General features: G+C 44.7%; 1 protein-coding gene and 1 long non-coding RNA gene across 2 annotated transcripts; both read right to left on the bottom strand.

The window, feature by feature from the left end:
- Positions 1-9,187: 9,187 nt before the first annotated feature.
- Positions 9,188-10,946, bottom strand: LOC143005655 (uncharacterized). The gene is made up of 3 exons (XR_012964078.1): positions 10,919-10,946; positions 9,959-10,046; positions 9,188-9,525 (listed from the first exon to the last, which is right to left on the bottom strand). It is a non-coding gene; the product is annotated as an uncharacterized LOC143005655 (long non-coding RNA).
- A 3,667-nt stretch (positions 10,947-14,613) lies between these two features.
- tnfsf11 (TNF superfamily member 11) lies at positions 14,614-23,620 on the bottom strand. The gene is made up of 4 exons (XM_076155515.1): positions 23,052-23,620; positions 19,923-19,958; positions 16,842-16,968; positions 14,614-16,575 (listed from the first exon to the last, which is right to left on the bottom strand). The coding sequence occupies exons 1-4, from the start codon at positions 23,250-23,252 to the stop codon at positions 16,136-16,138; spliced, it is 804 nt and encodes a 267-aa protein (XP_076011630.1). The 5' UTR covers positions 23,253-23,620; the 3' UTR covers positions 14,614-16,135.
- Positions 23,621-24,426: the final 806 nt, after the last annotated feature.

Below are 24,426 nucleotides of genomic sequence, written 5' to 3'. Positions count from 1 at the left end.
TATCCAGATGCACAGTTAAGAACCGAGCAATGGCCGAGCCAGAGCTGAATGACGGAAAACCTGACAAATCGCGTCGCTTGAATATTTTGACCCACTCTCAGCGCTCTGTGCACACAGAGGGAGAAACCAAATCTTAAGAAGCCAACAATCAACAATCCCAATTTTTAAAAAAAACCTTCATCAAGCCGTGTGCCCTGATGGACTAAAGACCCTCTGCCTGCTGCTCACTCACACTGACTGGTCTCACTCTGCTTTAGATGCTCTACTCGGATAACAAGGTCAGTGACTTAAGGTATGAAAGAAAATTGAGGGGTCCAGCTGTCCCGCCTGCCACACATGTTTAGAGCAATATGCAAATCTTCTGCAGTATATCCCAAAAAAATCACAGACAAGAAATGTAACCTGTCAAATTTTTAAATAATTAAAAATGTATTTTGTATATATATGCACACTACATTTCTCCTAAGATTAAGCACTGTGACCGGGTAGAGCGATGCATGCTGGGTGAAGTCCAGGTGGTGCTGCTAGCAGTGTGTTTAGTTCAGTGGGAGTGTGTGCTTTTAAATAAAGTTAAGCACTGACTCCCCATCAGTGGTGTAGCTCTGACCAAGTAGTGGTGTACTGTGGCCAAGCCACACAGCTACTTGTGGGAGAAAGGTAATAGTGACAAACTACATAGCTGAGCTACTGTCGAGTTATTGAACAAAGTAGTTGAGCTAGTAGCTTAGCTACTTCTGGGTAGCTGATCACCAACACTGCTGTTTCATAGTAAACAGACCATGAGGTTCTGTTGCACATCAGCTGTTTTGTTGGTGCTTTTTCTTTTCTTAAGAGGGTCAACATGTCAAAGTATTTTTCCATAACCGCTCCACTTGTTTTACCATCTGCCATTGTGAGAACGTCTCAGATGCAGTGCCTACACCAACACTGTGTGGGAAATGCAAGCACTCTGCTTACATAGCAAACTCATGTGTACTGGTTTCCTCCAGTCCAGTCTGTTGATGAACCACTAATCCAGAGAGGAAGCAAAGCCACTGTGATACTGAAGACTGAAGGCATTTCAATCTGACCGTACTGGAGGTGGAATGTGTGCTTTCACAGACCACACACTCCATCTCCACACACAGACATGGGAGCCGTCACATGGACTATGGTGCCTGTTGAACACGATTTGACGTGACATGGATTAATGACCAGTCTGTCCTGAAGCTGAGAGCAGGGAAGCAACCAAGCCTTCTGTGTGCTGTTCATATGTCTACACCAAGTCTTCAGATGCTTAATAGTTCTGTGTTGCTTTCCAGTGAGTAGATTTCAAGAGGTGTTAAGTCTTACAAGAGTGACATTGGGACACCAACCTAATGGCCTGTCTCCAGGAGAAATCCCAGACACGCGTCTTGAAATCTCACATTGGAAAATCTCACAAAAGTTACATTTTATGGCAGGAAAATTGACACAGATGGGGAAGGATCTTTGTTGTGCACGGCAATGTGCCTCTGCTCCAAGGACTTTTCACCCAGATTCAGTCGGTGGGTGTAATCTGGAAAACTAAAATAGATGAAGATCAAACATGACAACACATGTTGATACAAGGTATAAATACAATGGCTGCCCACAGATTTTATTTTTTATTCTAGTTGATGTGTCCAGTTACTGAGCTTGCATATTCATGGAGAGATGCAGTGAGAGATGCTGTGTGTGTGTATGCTTGCACCAGAAACATAGACACACAATACATCTGCAACAGAAGCACAGAGGAATGTGACACCCACAGTGAGGATTAATGCCCAATGTTGTTCTCAGAAGTGAGATCTATACCACAACCACATTGCCAAACCCTTTAACACACACAGACACACAGACACACAGACACACAGACACACACAGACACACACACACACACACACACACACACACACACACGGTCACACATGCAGACAGACAAATGACGACTGCATGAGTTAGTGTTTCCTGGCCTTTTGCTCATCTGTAACGGAGCCTTACCCAAAATGTGTCCGTCTGAGATCCACCAAATCTGTCTGAGGTCGGGCATGTGACACCTAGATTTGCCTCCGTCTTTTCCTACAGTGTGTGTCTTGTCCTCTCCCAAGTCTGTCTGCAGCCTGGTGAAAAAAAAAATTGGGGTGGACAAGCGTAACTAATGTTGGGTAATTGATGCCATTACTGGGAAGACAAATCAAATCCTAAGGTCTAAGCGTGTATTGACAGGCCAGATATGTGTTTGCCAGTATGCTGCTTGTTGGCATTTGAAGCTGTGACAACCGCTTGCACAAGGCCTCTCATTGCCATTTACCCAGAAACAGAATTTGACCCAGTAAACTGATTTGCAATTGGGGTTTTCAGGGTCATTATCCAGTTGCTTGTGCAGAATGTTGCCAGTTGTTTCTGAGAGCAGAGAGCAGCAGAGTTTCAATCTGTTGCAGAGTGTCTCCTAGACATTGATGGATGGAGAGTCATGTTTTGGACACAGGTCTGGTCTGATTTGATTTAAAAATATCCTTCTCCTCAACAAATTAACTATTAAGAATCATTTAAGAGATATTTTTAACAAACAACAGGGAGACTAAATGAATATGCTCACTTACTCAGTTCCTAGCCTCTCAGAGATGTAGTGATTTCTGTTAGTTGGAAATTGTTGCACTTGCCGCAGCTGTTTGGCGCGGTGGCTTTGCAACAGCATTTTTAGGTCACACAGCACACAGAATACACAGTAACTCATTGTCCCCCGAGAGCGAACTGCTATTTCTTATCTCGTCTTCATTCACTATCAAAGCCGCATCTCAGAGGCACAGGAAGTAAGAGGGGAAATGCTAAGGCCAGTACCTGTGGGTGTTTTTCAGCCTCATGACCTTTATTGGAACACAGCATCACATACATTTGTTTTCAAGTCGTGTTACCAGTTACTGTGAGGTAGATCTATATCTTTTTCCCTGTAAACAGCATGTAACGACAACAACATTACAAAGAAACAGCAGCCCTGAAGCATACTCAATACATTTACATGCACATTAAAACTTGATCAAGGCAATAAACACCAGAAACGATCAAATTGCTATAAATCTCTCACCGACGCCAAGCATCACATCTAGATTATGCAATCGTAAATTCATATACTCAAGCATGTAAATGATCCTTTATATTCTGCATTTCTTCCCCGGGTGCATGTTCTCTCATGGACCCATTACCATATGAGTCATATATCCTCTGCGAATCCTATTCATTCCCTCCATGTATATGCTTTGCTCACGTCTTTACATAGAATCGTCATGCCTGTCTGTTTGATAGAACGCAGCCCTTTACTTGACTTGTATTTGAGTTGTAAATCTATTATGCCCAACTGCTGCTGTGGGAAACGTCAAGCCTGCAACTGATGCTCAACTAACGCCCAACCGATCCAGATCTATGTCTGGTCAGCGTCAAACGGGCAGAGGAAAAGGGGTTTTGCAGAGTTACACATGCACACAACCACAACCAGGGCATGAACCTTAATCTGAGCGTTTGTCGAAACGACTTGAGATGGCGATCAATCTGTCAGCTCGCCTTCCTGCGGTCAACGAAGTGAGGCAGGAGTGTCAATGTCCATGGAACGTGGCGGCTGAGGATTCCCTTAAAACTCAGAGTTCAGGGCAATAACAGCGATGTGGTGGATGGGTGTGTGTCAGGTTGCATATGGTTCTGTGTGTGTGTGTTGGCTGGAGGGAGTACAGTGACTCTGAAACCAAAGAGAACCCAGCCCACTCCCACGGTGGAAAAAATGATGCCTTATTCTGTAAATGACACTTTTGACCAAACAGATGCTTGCCTGAGGTGAGACACTGGGCATTTTTGTATGTGTGTGTGCGAGTCTGCGTGTGTGTGTGTGTGAGACAGCAATCAAATGCCTGTGTGAATCACCGTGTGTGCAGCAGTTAGCTGTCAAAATGTTTATTTTTCATAGTGTAGGTATGTGTCTTTATCTCTGTATGAATGTGAGCGCTTAGCTGGACACCGTCAGCGTGGCCTCCTCTGTTGTGGTTCAAGTGTGTGTATGTGTGTATGAGTGTATGTGCACTGTGGGGGTCGGCCTCCTTCAAAACTCTCAGCGCGCTTTCTAATCACATTGACCGCAGAGGAAGTTGTTTATGATGTGTAGGTGTGTGTCCATGTGAGTAGCCGGTGGGTCTATGTATCGTGAGATTGCAGGTGCGGATGCATGCCGTGTTTTGGTTTATGAGTGTGTAAGTGAGTGAGTAAGTATAGTGTGTGAGAGTGACTGAGCGAGTGTTTTGCGTGAGAGTCGATCTCTCTTCATGTGGTCACCGAATCTTGCCACAGTTAGCATAATTGTGTTTACAGTAAAGCTACTGCCTACTTCTGACTGGCTGTGGAACAAACAATTACTGGATCTGCATCAAACCAGAGGCCAACTACTGGAGAGGAGGCTTAAAACATACTTTTCCTACGGTATCAGGCAAATTAGGGCTCAGGAAAACTACTGCATCAACCTTTTCACACTTTTCACATATCATATGAATTCCATTTGGCTGTAGAAATGAATCGTTTTGTTTTGGTCTTAACCCCAGTTGTGAGACGTGAACAGTTTTCCCATGGTATCAAATCCACACTAAAGCATATAAATGTGATACTGGATCCGTTTTTCTCACCAGTTCGGCCTTCTATTGACACAACAATATCATTTCTAACCACTGAAAATGAGAAAATGCTCTCCAAGGTGAATAGAAACAGTCTTTTAGTGTGGATGGGAGCTCTTGATCGTTCGTTTTGTGAAAAATAAACAACTATTCACTTGTGGCAGAAAGCCACTTGGCTATAACTGGTGGCAACATTAGTCAATCCGTCCTGCCACAGCACACAGTCCTAACAAGCTGTTCTGTTATTGTGCGTTTGGAGTTGATTGGTGACTCCCAATCTCAAGGTTCGCTGCATTCAAGGCCCAAGCATATTATCAAGGTGTGATCAGGAGTGCAGGCAAGGAGAGGAGAACATGCACGACTACACACAGGACGGCCCCCACCTAGACCCATGGACTTAGACAAAGGCTTTTCTTGCACTAACATGAGGCACTGTATCCCTCCAGCCACACCGTGGAAAAGACAATTCAGTTTTGTGTGCGTTCTCTCTTTGTCACTGCTACTATAATGTCTCTGACTCGATGTCCCGTCTCGACCACCCTGCAACACCCAGAAGAAGTTACTGAAAACGTTTCCTGTTGTTACCTGGACTACATTACTTATCAACACTCATTCGTGAAGGTTTTTAACTTTGATGTTTGAAGATGAGAACGCGCACACACACACAGATGGACAAACTCATTCACATTCACACTTATGGACCACTGAGAGCGTCCAGTTTCCTAACCCTCCATCAAATACCACAGCAATGCGACAGTGTATTGTGAAGGGGCCAGCTGGTTTATGTGTTGCTCCATGTACTGCCTTGGCACATTTGGACCGAATGCACTTTCAACGACTCACTTCTCAGCAACTGCAGCGTGTTTGTTTCCTCCTACATCCCCAAAGTGGCCTATATGCTGCAATGGAACGCTTCAAGCTCGACAGCTCAGGTTTCGTTGCAACCTAACCTAACCTCCAAAATCAAACACAAAGTCATTTTGTGATTAAAGAGGGAGAACTTGTGTATGAAAGCTTATTCGTGAAGTCAATATAGCTTCTGTTCTTGGTCTTAGTCAAACAACAACCTGTGGTGTTGTTTTTCTGCATTTTGACGGATGGACTGAGCCAGGACTCTGTTGCATCTATTCACTTCTACTAACTTCCCGACACTAAACACTCTCAGGTTAGTTTTACGACCGACCTGCTGTTTTACAAGCCTCGGACTACTGATGGGTTGCAAATTGGACACTTACTGCGTTGGTCTTTACCAGCAGCTCGGCTATCGGGCCGGAATCAACTCCGCTGCCAAATGTGTCTCTCGGGAGAGTGAGGTTTCCCATCAGCATCTCTGCAGATGACAGTCCTTACAAACAAACCAGCAGGGGATCAGAGGCGTCCAGCAGGGGTTGAACTTCTTCAGTTCGAATTAGTTTGAGTTCAGGGATGCTTGAAATACATAGTGACACTTATTGAGATTGATTGATACCTCAAACTGTTTTCCCTGTTGAGACTTAAGCTTTCCTGTAAGCAGCACTGCTTTGTTGATGTTGAAACTTGAAGTACACCCTTAGGGCAGATCTAAAGGAATAGATACCGGATTTTTACATTATGGTCTGAACAGTGAGCCAGTATTTGACACTTTTACATGGACACATCAAAGAGAGATTACAAGAAACCTATGAATATGATGTGTTTCCCATGTCTTCAATCTCTCTGTGTTGTATGAGTCGCAGCGCTGTCAGCGAGTTCATCACTCTGACTATATAATTCTAAGCAGCTGTTTGTGTGTCTGTGTGTGAGGTTTGTGTGTGTTTAAATGTGTCAGTGCATGCATGTAATCATGTGTCTATCTTCAAATGTGTGCGTATGTGTATGTGTGTGTGTACGTGTGTGATCCTCTCCCAGATCTCAGCGCACCGCACCACACAGACACACAGACACACAGACAGTTGTTGATTCCTCTCTCTAATCTGCTACCGCTGCCGTGGTTTACAGCAGACAAACTGTCGGGTTGCTGCAGGGAAACTCTCTACTCAACATGTTTGTTTCCAATCAATGGATTAACTAAGAATAAATAGGGTCTTCCTTCTCGGGTGATCCATCTGTGCGAACATACACACTTTGCCTGCAACTCATAAATGTGGTCTTGCTCTGGGCTAATCCAGGAATAAGTGAGGTATTCAAGTTTGATTCTGTCCCAAGGCTGGTTGGATTCTGGTAAAAGGATGTTTGGCAAAGGTGCACAATCTCCTGTCAATAAGCCTGTGGGTGGAGGTTTTTACTAGCTCTCTGTGTGTGTCCTGTTGTATAACTGTGTGCTCATATGTGTGCTTGCTTCTTTTAACATCACGCTCTCACAGTACTTTGTTCAAATGCCGTGTTTGCTTCCAGAGCAAGGGCCACTTTTGACTTCGCTCTGGCTCGAAAAACAGCCTTGTTTATCTGCAGAGCTTCATAAACATTCAAGTTATCAAGGGTCATAGTACAAACAGAAATGTGGTTTGGAAATAGAGAGTGAGAGAGAGCAAATCAAAGCAGACACAGAATCAGGAGGGACTGATGAAGGAGGCGCTCACATCATCCTGCTCAATGATCAAAACGAGGAGCCATAAATGTCTACTTTATAAATGTAGACAATTCTTAAATGCTCCACCTAATCACCTGCAATCAACTGCAGACTTGGTTATAAAGCTAGGAAATGCCATGCCTGACAGTGAATGTAATCAAATAACTATGATTTAAGGCAAAGAAAAACATACAGTAATGAAAATGACAGTTTCTATTCTGTCAACGTTCCCAAATGCAATGAATCTACAGCATTCCTTGACTGAGGCCGGAGCATTATTCCATTGTTTATGGCACAGGGGAATTGTCTGCCACTCAGGGATGAGTGTGGGTTGCAAGGTTTGTTCCTGCAAATGGATGACAGGCGCCCTGCTGCAGGACGTGAATGGGGTCATCTGGGTGAATCAGGTCGTCCCAGCAACCATTTGTTTACCTATATCTGCCTTAACTGGATTCATTACGCGTGTCTTCATATTTTATGGAAAAATCGTCCCCAAACAAGCATATAATCCTCAGATCTCCTTTTCCATTTTGTTTTATGTATTTGTTATGTGGCATATTTCAGAATAAGGCTTGTTGTTTGTCTGTTTATTCTGTAATCTTGCACTTTTCTTAAACAACATTAGAATAAATTACTTTGGGGGAAATGTTACCAAAATAAACTGAATATGAATAAAAGCTTGAGTGTACAATTGTATTGCTGTCCAGGTCCCAGTATCACTAAAACAGTGAAAACAACAACATTGCCATTTACTGCAACAGATCTGATCAAGGAAAATGCTAAATGAGATTAAATGATGGGATGAAATGTTTGCAATGGGTTTATTTCAGGAAAAGGGAATGATTTTCTAAGGATTTAGCGTATGGTCGGATTGTCTACAGTGCCAAGAAAAACATTCAAGGTAAATACATCGAACTGCAGTTGGAGTTTTTGTAACTGTGTAAATCTGTGCCTGCTGATGTTTAGATGGCTCATCATTCCTGATCTCGTTCCAAGTCCATTTTGAAAACCACAGCTTTCCTTTATAAACCTGATGAACCTGTTATGTTCTCTGCACATTTTAAGAGAATGAAACTCGATGCCAAATGTGACACAACTCACAAACGGGCCTTGAGTCTTCAGCTTTTGGTTTGCTCATTCTAGTCTCATTGGACACAGTGTAACATTATTGGACACTAATGTTAAGCCCTGTCAAGGTATTACTTAACAATCGTATGGTATTGGTGAGAACAGGCTACTGCACCACAGACAGATTTTTGGCTCTCTGTCCTTTCCTATTTTCTGCAATGTAACATGAGCATTTGTGTCTCTTTGTGCCAAAGCAGCTGACAGGCCAAATTTCTAGAGACAGCTTGCAAGCTCAGAGTGCCGCACAGGGGAAAACCAGCACGAGCAGTTTTAATGACATGAGATTGTAGATATAAAACCATGTGGATGTGACAGATCAAGAATGTGGTTGAGGTTAAGGGCCTTCCTGGTAGTGCTACGTCTTGGCGGTTCTGTTGTGCTGTGTGGTCATATGAAGGCCAGCCTGACAGAAACCTTCTGTGTGTTCTAGACCGGGGAAGTGTATTAAGATCAGATCTGATGCAGTGCATTACAGCTGACATCGGCCCATTCTGACACGAAGAAATAGAGATTGCCAATCACGATACAGGTTTTTCCTTAAATGTCAACAAGATGCTTGAGTTATGGAAAGTAGAACATGCTGGAAAGTTGCCTGTGGCCTCGTCCAACTTTAACGTCTGGGCTTAAGAGGCTTTCAATTCTGTCCACTTGGCCGTAATAACCGTCTTAATCGACACAAAAACAACCGATTTGGGGATAACCATTACAAATTCTTGACAATCCAGTGAGCTGAGAAAAGACTCTCTTCCTTTTCCCCACTATCCAACCCTCCAAGGGACTGATCAACAAGTCAAATTTCAATAAATCTATGTTTATACATCAGAGATCTTTCTTGGGAATAATTCCATGATGCATCCGACAAACAAACCACCTAGAAAATCAGCTGACTGACCAACAAAACATCCTGTCAAACAGCGATCCAACCAACCGATAGACCAACAAGACCAACAAGACAAACAGACGATGATACGATAGACCGACTGACCGACCAGGCTCCTTCCCATTAGATGGAAAAAGGAAGGCAGGAGGGAGGAGAGAAATCAGGACCATATGAATGACATTCCAGCCCGTCTTGATTCTGGGTGTGTTACTTGTTGTTGCTGGTGGTTTGGGAAGTCTGGGAGCCTCTGCTGATTGAGGTCTCAGATGTTGACATTGTCCTGGCACAACCCCTGGGTCTGAGTCATCCCCCCACCGTCACTGGATTGCAGGTTAGACAGTGACAGACAGAGAGGACACAGTGTGTAACACAGCATGTTTTAGCTGGTGAGCTAAATATCCCTGTGACATTTTCATGAGGCAGTTAAATAAAATGTTACTGTTTCATGACCTTCTAGGAGGATCAGAATGGGGGCACAGAGTTGCAAGTTACCGCATGAGGATTAAGATCTTAGTCAGTGCTCCCTATGACTACATCCAAGAGTCCATCTAAAGGGAAGCAACTTGATCCATCTGAGACATTTGATCCAGGGATTACAGACTGCTGATCTGTGTTTGTGTGCGACTTGAGTGGGGATTCCCTCCATGTCTATGAGCATGTGGGCCAATGTGTGCCTGCCTGGACTCGTATTGCCTCTGTCTATTACCATCTGTAAAACCATCATCTTTCCTGTTTTTGACTTTATTAACATACCCTTTTCCACTGGCCAATGATCAAGTCTGTGGGCTGATCAGTGATCGAGACACATAGTGTTTCAGGGCTTCAGTCAGAAGTTTGTAAGCTAGATAGTTAGACAAACAGTTTAGGAAGCGAGAAAGGCTAATAACATAGCAAATGTTGTTGTGCTAAAGGGAAAAATGTTATTTGTGCTGAGTTCCATAGAAAAGTTATACGGGTACATACTGGACAGTGAATTATGGGATAAGATGTGTCCTGATAAATTATAGATTTGGCCACACTGTGTTCCAGAGTCAATCATCATTTTCACAAAATGCTGAAACACTTAATCTGATAATTATCCCTCCCATGGAGACCCACTGTGTCAGTGGAATGTGTTTTCATGATGGGACAGCTGTGGCTAAGTGCCCTCAGTATTTTGGATTGAACATTTGCTCAGTTTCTACTTGACCAACAAGATAGAACGATAGAATGGTCACACAGAGCCTGAAAGCCTTCTTCAAGTGCCTCCATTCTTCACACAGGCACTCAATGATGGACAGGTCACAGCATAACCTTACACTATTTTAACTGGATAGTTCCTTGAAGGTAAAAGGCAGCAGAATCTTTACCCAGACATGAATGTGCAGCATGTTAAAAGTTACTGACATGACAAATTCAGAGCTAAGAAAAAAACACTGATCCGATACCTTCAGAAATGAAATCTGGTGACTTTCTGAAACTATCTGCTCATGTTAGGCTTCTTATTATGACAAAGTGAAGTTTACGAGTGGACCCAAACTCATTTCCCAGAGAGAGCATTGATAATGTCACCAGCCAGGCCCCTTTTTTACAGTTATGGCATCCCACAACAAAACAAGTAATGGGCATGATTGTGTACAAATCATTTACCGCAGCAGAGTTACAATGAATTAAATATGGCAACAAGCAACAAATGCCATAGCAACAACAGACTAAACACCGAACTCTACCTACCGCAGTTGTAATGTCGTGTCACCAGCACTGTGACGCAGATGAAAAGGGTCTTTCTGCAGGTTTCAGGATGCAGTGGTGAGTGTGGGGGAGTAACGTTCAGGCTGCTGGAGGCTGTTGAACATTTACTTCACTCCACATTAACTTTGAGTCATTCTTGAGTACAAAAACACTGCATTTAATTGTTTGGCTGACACTCAGTCCTTTCATGTTATTGTTAGCATTGGCGTTAGCTGTGAACATGGCTGCCTCAGGCTCTGTAACAGGCTCTGTGATGCTAGGTGTAGCATTGGGATGCTAACAACGATGTTAGCTGGCTGTAGTTGAACAAAGCCATTGTTCATTTGTAAGTGACTAGACAAAAAAACTGATTACAACTGAATTCACGAAGACTGTGTTGTAGAAGAACATATATTTTTCCAAACTGCAGAGCCAATGAGTATAATTCATCATTTTGCACTTGGGTGCCAATGTAAAAAAAATGTGAATACTTGATCACTTGGGGTCAGCTTTAGTTTTGTCTCTGTAAGTACACTTTAATGTGCTATCCATGGTCCTGATGCAAAGCCAGGACCAAAAGAAAAGGTCAAAGGTTGAATGGGCCAATGATACTGAAGTAAATCAGTATATCATCTAACCCCTTTTCTTTATTAGCCTTTTGAAAGAAAAAAAATTGAGATGAAAGAAACAGAATGAAACATTCATGTGTCTGAACCAACTGACCCAGCAGGACATCCGTCTGTGGAATTATTTTAACTGTGTGTGTATTTTTCAAACGTCTGTCTCCTTAGATTGGATTCCTCAGAATCGCTGATGACTTCCACACTTTCACACAGACACAGAGCGTCTGCAGTCTGCACACACGTTGCAGACAGCTCATGCAGGAGATGACGGACCTGGTTAATGACCCTCTTGCTATCTTACGCCCATATGTCTGCAGCATAGCCTGTAAATCTCTCTATGTTATTGTTTTAATAACATGAATGTTAGTATTAGCCAAGTGGTAAAAATGTCAGACATCAAAAGCCAGAAACATCTGAGCTATATTGGGGTGAAGACAAAGGGCGATGGCCCAGCTTGTGAAAATAGCCGGCCAAGCTGACTCAGCAGAGTCTGTGTATGTGTGTGTGTGTATGTTAAAATGCGCTCTCACATGAGCCGTTTAACTTGTACATGAGTTTGTTTATGTGCGTGGGCACAAATGAACATATCAATAGTGCAAGTGTGTAAGTGCATGGGTACACAAAGGTGTGTGAAGAGTGTAAGCATGCAAATCATCACGCAACCTGACTGTGCGTAACAAAGCCCTCCAGCTGCTCAGTAAATCGGAATTCTCAGCGCTCCGTTTCCTCCAAACCACAAAAGCCCATAAAGCTAAACACCCATAGTTCACTAATGGCATTAATTTCTGTATTGATGCCTCTGGTGCTGCTTATTGGGGGAAAACACCCTGCTATAGTTTCCAACACATGACTTTGTTTTTCAAAATCAGCAGCTCCACCTCGTAGCCAAGCCAGAGGGAGAGGACTCTGAAATAATGTCTGATGGAGACGTAGTATCATTAACATGATCTGGAATAAATAGAAAGACGTGAGTCAAACTCGGCATATGTTCCACTGGAGCTCGTCTGCAACAGATCATCATGGAATATCTGAAGACGTGTAGGCAGGACTGAAAATACAAGTCAGCAACACACACTTTATGCCCTGCAGTGTAAATTAAATCCCGTACCCAATCTGACATGATTTAGCTGGGGCCACTGCTTTTCAATTCCCTTTGTGTTTTTACATATGTGAGTAATAAAATAAGCCGCTAACGTCTCTGGTTCTGTGCCACTAAGTGCAGAAGGCAAGTGAAATATCTGTGTGTGAGTATATGTGTTGAGTGGGAGCGTGTGTGTGTGTGTGTGTGTGTGTGTGTGTGACCGTGTGTGTGTTAGGGGTAGGGGCTACAACAGATGCCAAGACTTCCATAATGTTTACTGACACAACACATTTTAATGGTTTCTTTTTGGGGCCAAGTATTGAGAAATCAAGACACTTCAAAATGGTTTTACACTAAAGAAATCCACAATGTTTCAGCTTTTAGCTTTACACACCACAACTCAATTGTTCATAAGTTGCAAAACATCATTTTTTCCCCCCGTTTCCTAGTAAAATGGTGCACATTATAGCTCATACCTCAGCCAGGGCCGAGCAAACCAAGAAGGAATTTTGTCTCGTTCTAATAATATCTGTTTTCTTGATGAATACCACACTTATGTCGGGGAGATTCCATCCATCCATCCAGCCTCTATACCCGCTTATCCTACTCATGGGTCACGGAGGGGCTGGAGCCTTTCCCAGCATGCATTGGGAGAGAGGCTGGGCGACTGCATAGAGGACCCGCCATTCAGCAACATGTTAGAGGAGTAAAAATTAAGCTTTTAGGGCGTTCAGGTCCAACGGGTTTTGTCCTACTGGATACCGTTAACACATATTTCCTGCTGTTTTAAACTATGAAACCTAGACAGACACTCCTTACTTACCATCCCCAAGGGCAAACAAGCCTAGACAACATTATCTTTGTCATTGTTCCCATACTTTTCAGGTGAACTCTTCCTGTACTACTCGTCCTGGGTACTCCGATAGGGAAGTGTGTGGAAACTGCACATAGAAAGAAGCAAAGCCGGCATGGGAAGAAACGGTCGGGTGTCTGTGCTTAACATTGCTCCTATGTACCGAACAACTAGAAGCGTTATTAAGAAATGTAATGGGATCGCAACCAAATTGCACCTGTTGATAGTCTTTGATAGATTTATGTTTAGCTATTGTGGAAATTCACAAAATACCCCTCAACACATGTCACAATGCTTTTAAAGGCATATTTGTTTCTCACTTTTGGATCTGCTGATGGCTCTAGATGTGCACCACAGTTTGATCCCCCTGGCCCACCTCACCCTTCCACCAGGTTTCATCACCATTGACAGACAACACAACCTCCTTCAAAGTTAAATTCCTTTGATGACATTTCATCAAGTGTAATTATAGGAAATAATACACTTCTGCAATCTGATCCATCAAGGCTGCACACCACAGAATTGGCTCTGAAAATCATATCAAACCTTCCAAAACTAATCAGACCCTTGCGCACCTCAGCCAAGTCTTTATCATCAACCCACGTATTTCATTTCAAACTCTAAACAGCTTTTGAATGTGTGAGGTCCGAGCACACAGCACACACTTGTGAACCTCAGTCGTGCTTTGGATGCGAGTACAGACAATAGAGGAGCTGTTGTTCGAGTTTGGGTCCAAAATTACAATTGTTTCCCTCAGTCCTCCCGTCATCTCAGTGATCAAAACGGCTCACACACATTACAGTGAAGTCATAAAATTCTCGTCATTATTCTGCCCCCATGCAGTCAGTTTGGTGTTTATACTGCAGGTCGCTCTGTGCTGCATCCAAACGTCTGCTGCCAGTTAGCGGGGCTGCAGCTACAGTGGGCGGTTTCTCTATACAACCGTACATGTGTGTGACGAGCCGGTGGAGTGAGTCGGGGGGGAAAACAACAGCATGACTTCACTCTCTGGACGAGACAGTGTTGAATTTTCCAAAGATTGTGCAGATTATTAAATCCCACATCACAGCCTTGGTTGTTAAATCAGGATGCAGTGAAGTTTAATCCCCATTGAGCTCATGTCACCACACATCAAACATAGTTACAAAAGTAATGTTTTTATTAAAACATACACAGACATAAATAAAAAAGAACACTGAATGGAAAAACAATCTATCAGATCTTACAGGTATGCTACAATCTTGAAGGAGAAACAACATATTTGTTCTGCTTTTGGCTAGGCAAGTGCACACAGAATTGTCGAGACCAAGATACATAAATATGAATTTTACAATGAAGCCCCTGTGTTTGAATAACAAAAAGCGTGTCTACAATTTCATCTAAGTGCTGCATAATGAATGTCATACAGACATAAAATATAAATGATTTTTTACAGCCGAGAGGTCACTTTAACAATGACCTGTCTCTGTACTTCTGTAACTAATAAATAAATATTTAGTGCATATTCCCATTTACCTCACTGAAGAGCCAAATGAAAAACAACATTTAAGTTAAAGATGAACCAAACTCAACTTGGTTCCTCTAATTAAAGAAGACAAGAGTCCATTCGTGTCATCTACGGTCAGACAGTCCAGCTATCTGCTTTTTCACGTGTATTGATTGTCATGACAAACAAATAGATGTCATTTAGTTTGAAATGACATCACATGCGTCATTGCCTTCAGTAAAATTTCCATTATTTAAAAAAGACAGAAAACTGTGGTGTCCCGAGTTTTTGGAACTCACATGCAACCTTTCTCTAACGCTAACACAGCGCTAACTCTTGCGCTAACTCTTGCGCTAACAAATTTGTAAATCATAATCTAACCGCACGCAATGGGACAGAGTGACGCCTCTTTGCTTGCCGTGTTCACACATCTGATCACAAACTGCTGCTGGTCACAAGTAGGGAGTTTATTAGGATTTTATGATAATCTGCTGAACACAAGCAGATGATTCATCAGTGAGATTCTTTTTGGAAATTTCCAAGAACCATCCATGATGAATCTTCTCTGCTCGCTTCCTGGCAGCAGATTCCTCCCTCGTGGTTTATTTGGTTAGTGGACGACTTGTCTATAGTAAAAGCCTGTGATGAAGATCCCAGTATATTTCTATATGTGTGTGTGTGCGTGTCTATACAGTATATCTCTAACTCACAGACTTCATCTGAAAAAGTCTGCCGTTCTGTTTCTACAGAGTAACATTTACGAAGCTGTCAGTGGAGAAGTGAAAGACATAAACGGGTCCGTTGGTCCTGCGCAGGGGCATTTTCAAAAAACGTGTCGTGAAATATACTGAATTGAACAAAAAAATCAGAGCAGAATCATAAAAAAAACAGTTCCAGTGCTATTTTGGAGAGTGTAGAGCTTCATGAAGTCCTACACTATGTCCCATCTTTAATTAGGGCTGAGTGGGGAAACAAACGCTCCCTCAGTGACTAACGCGTTGTTCCCGTAAAGCACTCCAAGGCTATTTGGTGACGAGCGATGTATAAAAGACATTGATAATAAAAAAAAAAATACTTTTTTGACAAATCAACGTCATAAATCACTAATCTTTTAAAATGACAAGTGCTAGCACAGTGGTTCTTTGGCATATCAAAAAGTTCAGTAGCATGTCCATTTTCAGTTCCCTAACTTTATGGCCCCGAAATATGTCCCTTCCCCCTCCGGGTCCAGCATCCAGGCATTGGACACGTTGACGTACAAGGCGTCCCCCTTCTCCAGTTGGACCCCTCGTCCCTGCTGGGCGCAGTACATGTTATAGTTTGTGTCCTCCCAGCGCATGGTGCTGCCCGTCTTCATCAGCACCGACGACTTGCTGTTCTGTTTGATGCTCTCGTGGTAGACGTACTGGATGAGCTGGGCGTTGCTGACGTCCACCCCCGTGGTGGTCGCGTCGCCGCTGTCTGTCGGATTGAAGACGTAGTAGCGGAAGCAGGTCTTGGCGTAGACGTAGTAGAAACCGGACACGTTCACCACCAGCTTGCCCCTCTCGTAGCCCATTTTGTGGCGGTGGCGAGGAACTTCGTCCCAGTCAATGGTGATGGCCTTTGCCTCGCCCTCTGCATGGCAACAAGAGCGGATTAGATATAACCAGGGAACAAAAGGAATCTCAATAAATTCAAATGAATCTATCCATGATTACAGCATGGCACAGAAAGAGACGTTAAACAGTGTGAGATGTGTATCTATGCATAATTGTGTGATGAATGAGAGGAAACAAAAACGATGCGAGTGAAATGTCTCATCCACTTGCATATGTGGGTCACAGCAGCATCGTGACATATCTTAGCGTCAAATGTGAGACACTCAGAAGACGGTTACTCACTCTTGCCGTATTCTCGTTGCGATTTGATCGGGAGGTGAGCCGATGGCAGGCTGTCTGTCGGAATCTTGCACCGTCGGTTCTTCCGCGGGTCTCTCAACGCGTTCAGCACCGGCTCCGTCTGCACTTCCTGCAGGAAAACAGGGAAAGGTCATCAGCCCCGACAAGTGACTGAAGGATAGGAATCCCTTTGCGCGTGTGTGTCATCCTATACTAGGAAGTTTCAAACATACATCCACTTCAGAGACACGGACGGTTCAGCCGTGACCACAAACGGCTTCTTCATAAAGCAACAACAATGCAGAGTGAACCACGGCTTTGTTCTGCTGTCTCTTAGAATAACTCCGGATCTGTACGGAACCATCTGTATGTGCGTGTCTGATGACTTGCATGTGTGAGTGAACAAGTGCGTGTCAGCGAACGTTCTCCTTCCTCCCTTGCCCGCCGACTCGCTGCTACAGTTACAGCCGCTCTGCTCTGCTCTTCTCTTCTCACGGACGTGTCACGAATTCTCCCCGAGTCGACTCTTTTTCAAAAGCTGACATACGCTGAGCTTCTTCTTCCCAGGGCGAGACGGAGCCAACGCGGGTGCTGCCAGCAGGTGAAACACTTCCTGCCAACTCTCTCATGCGTTTGGCAAGAGATGAAATAGTGCATTTTTTACTGTCACTCCTCTACCACCCACTTCAATAAATCTACATTATTCACAGTTTCATGGTTGGTTGTTAAATCTAAAGGATGTGCTGCTGGAACTTCAGCTCCTCTGCACTTTTTTGCAAAAACTTCTCAATGACTTTCCCACGAAGCAAAGCAAACTTCACGATTCACTATGCCAGCATAAAATAAAAGAACTGAGATCAAAGTCACCCTGCACATCCTGTATGACGTTTCCTTTTACCCCTAATCGATCTATCTTTGGCAAATAGAGTCGATACCAGACGTGTAATTATCTTGGAAAATTCCCCGGCATGGAAAACACTTCCGTGACTTCTCCAGGAAGTTCATTCCAAACGGCTCTAATTGAGTTCCACACGCAGCCGTCTATCTAAAGGTTCATAGCCCCGTCAGCCTCTCCTGGGCTGATGTAGCTGCTTTCCTGAAGGTGTTACAACATGTCTCATCCTTGCAGTGTAATGTCTTCTGATTCAGTTATCTCAGGTATGCTGGCAACGTCATCTCAAAGCAGAGCCACTCCGCCTCTGAGCCAACCATTTCAAAAAAAAGGGGAGAAGACAAACAAAAGGGGAAAAATGGAAAGTGTTGAAATGGAGGCAATTTTGAAACACGGCAACATCAAAACCACACCGAACACATCGGAGCGCAAACAATAACCTCCGCCGCCGCGCCAGACGAGCGCGTTAGAATGCTGCACCTGTGCTGTGCTAATATTACTACCGCGTATTTACTCTGGCGCTAAGATTAGCAACCCGTCTGTCCCCAGAAAACAATTTGCCGCACAAACATGTTTACGGGGCAGCGAGTCGGAATGAGGCGGGCGTAAACAAAGGCCTCGCCAAAGGCTGTAATGCAATTGTGAACGTGCTCCCAAATGGCCCTGCGCTGTGGGATCTATCTTGATTTGTGGTGAGCCGGCGTCATACCTCTTTAACCAGAGAGGAGAGATTATTTAAACAAAGCAGCGACGGCTTGGCAGCTTCCTGATCTGCAGGCTGTAGCTGTAGGGGGGGGGGGGGGGGGGGGGGGGAGGGAACGCTGTGACAGCCGCTCTTGTTTTTACACACACACAGAAGGAGGTGAAAAGCTATTGGAATATACGTTGAGCAAGCGCCGCCTGCATGCATGACTCTGGTTGGGGCGATTACCGCAGAGCATGCAGGCTTCAGTTCCAGCCCTGTAACTACCCACCGCATACATCATTCAGCTCCTCTATAATCTCCATGAGTGGTTTCAGAGAGGCTACAATGGAACAAAACTCCTCTCGCACAATGCTTGGCCACCAGAGCGGCCTGTCCCTCTGTGTTTACTCCTGCATCACTCAGGCCTCCTCGCCCTGTCGTACGGATCCCCTCATTCCCCCCCCCCCGAGTACCAGCTGTCAGTTCTGCTTCATTTACACACACACACACACACACAGCGGAGAGGTCCAGTGGAGAGTACCGTGGGTCTCGGAGGGTCAGACCCTATCACAACACGGCGTGGGCCAAGTGGACCTGTCACCCTCACACCTCATAAAAGCCCCCAAAGCGCCTCCCCCCTCCCCCCCCTGCATGGGAACCAGCCGACGGATAACACCACAATGAGCTCCTCAGTCCGGAGGCCGGCTGGGTGGTTTTGCGCAAGTAGTTGACCGGGGGCTTCCCACGGCAAATACAAATACATCATTTCAAAAGAAATTAAAGCATTATGGGAAACCAAACACCAGTAAGGCTCTTTGTTGTTTTTACTTCCTGGAAAGTTTTTGCTCTCGCTTAGCAAAAATCCGCTGCCAAGAATCTGGCCACGACTTGCAAAATGGAATTGGACTTCAACACGGAGCGAATGGCAGTTTTACAACTTCCTCGTGCTCCTGACGACCGTAGGCCGAGGAGCACTGAGCGAGCGGTCAGTGAAATCGACACACACGCTTTAAACTCTGCAGTCTGAGAGGGAAACGGCGCTCGGGTTATTCTGGTAAATCTACTCGCTACTTCAAATATTTGATCCTTTATCAGTGACAAAAAGGTATTTCTCCTGCTGCGGTCTGTTGTCTTTCCAAGTCTGTGCGACCGTATAGAGGCTTAACAGATGCTGTGGTATGTAACAAAACCACGGGAATAGAATTACTCTGTACAAAAGTGAGAATGGTTTATGTTTTAGTCGTAAGAGGAAATGCCTCTTAAGCTGTCTTAGAGGGCCGGCAGCTTATTGTCCAAGTCCCAGCTATGTTTATCCAACTGAATTGCTTTTGACTCGGATTTATTGGAGACATTTTCCACTGTTTCCCTTTGCGGCGGACACGTTAATGCCTAACTGCGGCACATCCGTCAAAGTCTAATGATATTAGCACGTGTGAGGTTTGACAAAACAGTGACAGACAAATGGGAAGGAGAAGTGGAGCGTGTGTGAGTGGAGACGTGGACTCACCTCTATGGGGAGATGAGGGGCTGTGGACAGATCTACCTGGAGACAGAAACAGAGGGACTGAGGTCAGAGGTTACACTTTAAAACCCACATGAAGTCATGAATAGAACAAAGTTGCATTGACGCACACACACACGCTTGTCTAATAACATCTATATTCATTAAGCCGTGACATTGTAACGTGTTTCCACAGTCCAAAGTGTTTCACGCCTGCGATAACAGGAATGTTCTGAGGTGACTGCGGATCATTCATCATTGTAATCTGTGTCAAACTGTACAGTTTCAAGCCGCGTGCAAGTCTGATGAATGACTTTTCCACATGGAGGGAGGGAACTATGCACGCACAAACACATCAGGTTGTACATGTCTACATGTGTGCATTGAGCTGCGATCTAGGATTGATTTGTTTGGATTGATGAGCAAAGATCATCAGGTTTTTGGCTCAGACAGCCTGAAAAAAAGGGCTTTGTTTTTGTCTAAAGCTTCTCTGATGTGATAGTTCCCTTATGAGTTCCTGGATGAATGTCACAGTAGCAGACACGCATGGAGGAGGCTTTGTAGGACACTTAGGGAGGAACCTTAGGCCTGCGATCTACAAGGGTGCAGCCTGACAAACAAGCATGGCACACGACAAAGATGATGATGATGATGACTAACTAAACCATCAAGGAACGCCTGTTGGATGTTCTACTGAGTTCAGCCACCCGATTTAGATGAGCAAAGACTTGATCACTATTAAGGCTTCCTCCCCTGCATCATAACCAGTCCAAAGATCCAAACTTCAACTTTTTGTTCTGGCTCATTCTCGACTTCCTTTGCTGTCGGATCAAAACGTCCAAACGTCCCCGTAAACCACCTACTACGCTGATTTACAGCTCAAATGTACACATGTCGCTTCTCCCTCTGCTTATCAATAATTCTGTACTTATATGACCCCGTTCATACACTGATGGCAGGGTCAAACCAGGCCTGGAGCCAAACTGCACATCAGGAGCAGTTAAGGATTCAGTCAGGGATTCAGTGCCTTGCTCAACAACACTTACAACAGGCTCTGTAAGCGCCAAGATCGAACTGTAACAAAGACCAGGGCGACTCTACCACCCTGAGCCAGGATTTAACTGCCTTTTGCTAAACGGCCAGCTCCTTTCTCTGACATCTTGACGCCTTTTTCTAAACGCCTCGCCGTCTCCCTCCATGACTCTGCCGTCTCCCTGCTCTCCATAACGCCTGTCAGCAATAATAAAAAAAACCCGATAGCAGAGCCAGACCAATATATCAGCAGATACGCTACATTACTTGACAAATCTACATGGAGAAATTGCAGTCGTAAATATACGAAGGCTGTAATTTTGTGACTATTTGACCCCAGCTTTTATTATTATTGAATACGACTTTTTAATGGTAGTTATTTATCATGTCTCTGTCTCTGCTGGATGTTAAAGCTGAGCGTTTCATGTTTTATCTTGATCTCGCCCTTATCACCTTTACGGTCAAGCTATAAAATATCCTCCCTCAGTTTATGTATTTGTCATTTATTCCGCACACGTCCCCACAACAACGCACACACACACACACGCTGGCCTTGAAGTCATCTGCGCAGCTCTCTGTGTGTTCAGCACATTCCTCTGCAGGCACGGCACTGAGCCGATTCCTGCCCTCCTCTCCATCTCCCGTAAGTCCTACAGGTGACGGCGGCTTCCGTGCCAAACTCCGGTGGGCACAAAACCGTGACTCAGGCCCAAAGTGCTACCACATGCTGCTGCGAGCGGGTCCGGGAGAGACATGATTGGAGACACAGGGTCAGACCAAAGCTCATCCCAGATCAATCAGTTGGGGGGGAAAGGTCTCTCTCTCTCCCTCTCTCTCCATCTCCATCCCTCTGTTCTTCTTCTGTTTGGGTTTGTTACTCTTTCGGCCTCCCCCCTCTTAATTCGTCTTCTCTGGCTCGGGTCCACGCTGCATAACTAACAGCTACCACACACTGCAACGTGTTTACGCCAAGAAACAAGCCAGAGAAACTTAACACACAACCACCAAGAGGGAGGGAGAGAGAGAGAGGGACAGAGAGAGAGAGAGAGAGTTTGGGATGCTCTTCAGGTGAACTTAAAGCATCAAGACATGCGGTCTGGTGCTTCTTGGCTTGTTGGAACAAGACAATTATTCATGTCAGAAACCCTCAACAAAGTAATAACAGCTATCACAGCGGAGTGTAAATATTATTCCAGCCCGTCACAGATGCGCATTCTAACATTCTGGCACGCAGATGAGCTGATAAAGATGACAAGGATGACCTGACAGAGGCAATAAACACTCTGGGATCATCCGCCTGTGTGTTTGAGGGGACTCGTGTCTGCCCTTAACAGGACCGGGTCGTCAATAGAATCTTCAAGCTTTGGCTCTGTGTTTCTATAAATGTATGATAAATCCTCACTGGCATGTAAACACACACTCACACACACACACAGTACACGGTGCAGCCCTGCGAAGCCTCAAGTGAAACCATCTGTACTTTGCAAACATCTTTTTTTTGCAGGATGACATTTGTTTTTTTTCTGATGTTATCGCCCTCAAACACTCGAAAATGTTACAAATCACTGCATCTCCGTGGAAACTTTCCGTCAGGGGTTTTGTTGTGCAAGTGTGTGTGTGTGTTTGAGAGATGTTATCGGTCGGAATGTTTGAGCAGAGAGGGGAATGAGCTGCTCTGAGGCGCAGCGGCTTCAAAGGGAAGCAGAAGCAGAAACAATGTTGCCGCAGAAAAAAAGCTGCACAATTGGCACGAAAAAATCGCTGTTTTTTCGCTTTTTCTCCCCCTCCCGAAGCACTTTTAGCCCCGCTGCACTTTATAAAAAGCAAGACTGTGAAATCAATACGCTTGTTTTGGAGCCAATCTGCTGTTTTTATGGCGCTATAAAATTGCGTAATTATCGTCGGTCTACCTTTCATCTCGCGTAAGAGCTGTTACGGAACAGTTGTCAACTTTTGGAAACATCTACCACACGCACACAGAGAGAGAGAGAGTGTGTGTGTGTGTGTGCAATGGCTGTTTACGCCAGAAATAGTTCTCAAACGCAACTGAAACCGTAAAGAAACCCGAACCGAACCCAAGCAGCGACCCGTGAGCCCGCTTACCTCCTGCAGGTACCCGGTCAGGTGTAGCAGTATGGCCACGCTGGAAGCCACCTGGAGCAATCCCATAACAGCCAGGGTCCCGAACAGCAGCGGCCGGTACGTGGGCTCCGAACTCGGCACCGGGTGGAAGCGGTGCTGCGCTGCCTCCATGTCGACGCTGTTCCGCAGGTAGCCTCTGTACTCGCCGTGGGTAGCTGCCATGGTTGCGCGCTGGCTGGCGGAGTGTGTGTGTGTGCGCTTGTGTGTGTATGTATATGTGTCGTTGGTGTGTGTGTGTGTGAGTGAAGGAGTGAGTGAGCGTTCAGCCCCGGGGCCAGGTCCTGGACTCAATGCAAGGGAAGGAAAGCAAGCGAGCGGCCGAGGAGCCCCTCTATAATGAGGGTGGGTGGGCTGACCGAGCGGCTCCTCCTGCAAGCAGCAGAGCTCACACACACACACACTCACACACACACGGAGGAGGAATCCCCAGATCGACAGGCAGAGAGACTGAGAGAGAGAGAGAGAGACGCAGAGAGACAGACAGTCCTGAGTTCACACACATACACACACACACAGGTACAGCCAGCGGCCCTTTATGGCTCCAGCGGCCCTTCATGACGTCATCCTCCCCCTTAGAGCGTCCACACCCCCGCCGGTGTCACTCACACACCAGCACCCGGGCAACAAGTCGCTGTATGGAGTACAAAGGGTTAACCTGTGTTCAGCCCAGTGGTGATAATGAGAGCATTTCATTAATGTGCGGGCTTTCACTGCATATCTTTGCTGTTTACACGCTTTAATTACAATTATGTAAAGTTGTTTTAGTTATAATTGACCTGTTGGTTTAGGACATCGCTCATATTGGTTCTCAAACGCTTTGGATCAAATCAAGCCAACAACTTCAAGAAAAACCTCATGCATGCAAGTTACAGGCATCAGTAGGAATACATATTTTGTGTGTGTGTGTGTGTGCGTGTGTGTACTTTCTGTGCAGGTGCAAGCTTAACCATAAGACACTGCCTCCCTGCATGAGTTAAAGGAAGACTTTTAAATTTAATTTCACCACACATGTAATGGTTTGTTGCACCTTGTAGTCACAATAAAGATCCCGTCAGTGTGAAATCATTCAACAATTGACGTCATAATGATGTTAAATCTCATTTCCTGCGTGGATCATTTACTAGATAAACTGAATATCCACAGACTTGAGTGTATGATGTTGAATGTTTAATCTTCCCCTGTTGGTTTTCAGTCCAGCTCAGCTCTGGGATGAGCAGGGGAATGAAAGTCCCTCTGTCTTCCTCCAGCTGCTTCAGCATCAAATCACGAGTTACTACATTAGTTTACATTTATATCTCGTCCTTTTAACCAACATGCTTTTCTCATCACATGTGTA

This window comes from Genypterus blacodes, unplaced genomic scaffold (genome assembly GCF_046128005.1).
Source record: "Genypterus blacodes isolate CSIRO-AG114 ecotype Tasmania unplaced genomic scaffold, CSIRO-AGI_Gbla_v1 ptg000008l_1, whole genome shotgun sequence".
NCBI classification, from domain to species: domain Eukaryota; kingdom Metazoa; phylum Chordata; class Actinopteri; order Ophidiiformes; family Ophidiidae; genus Genypterus; species Genypterus blacodes.
The sequence above is the reverse complement of the archived record's forward strand: the minus strand, read 5'-3'. Positions and strand labels throughout refer to the sequence as shown.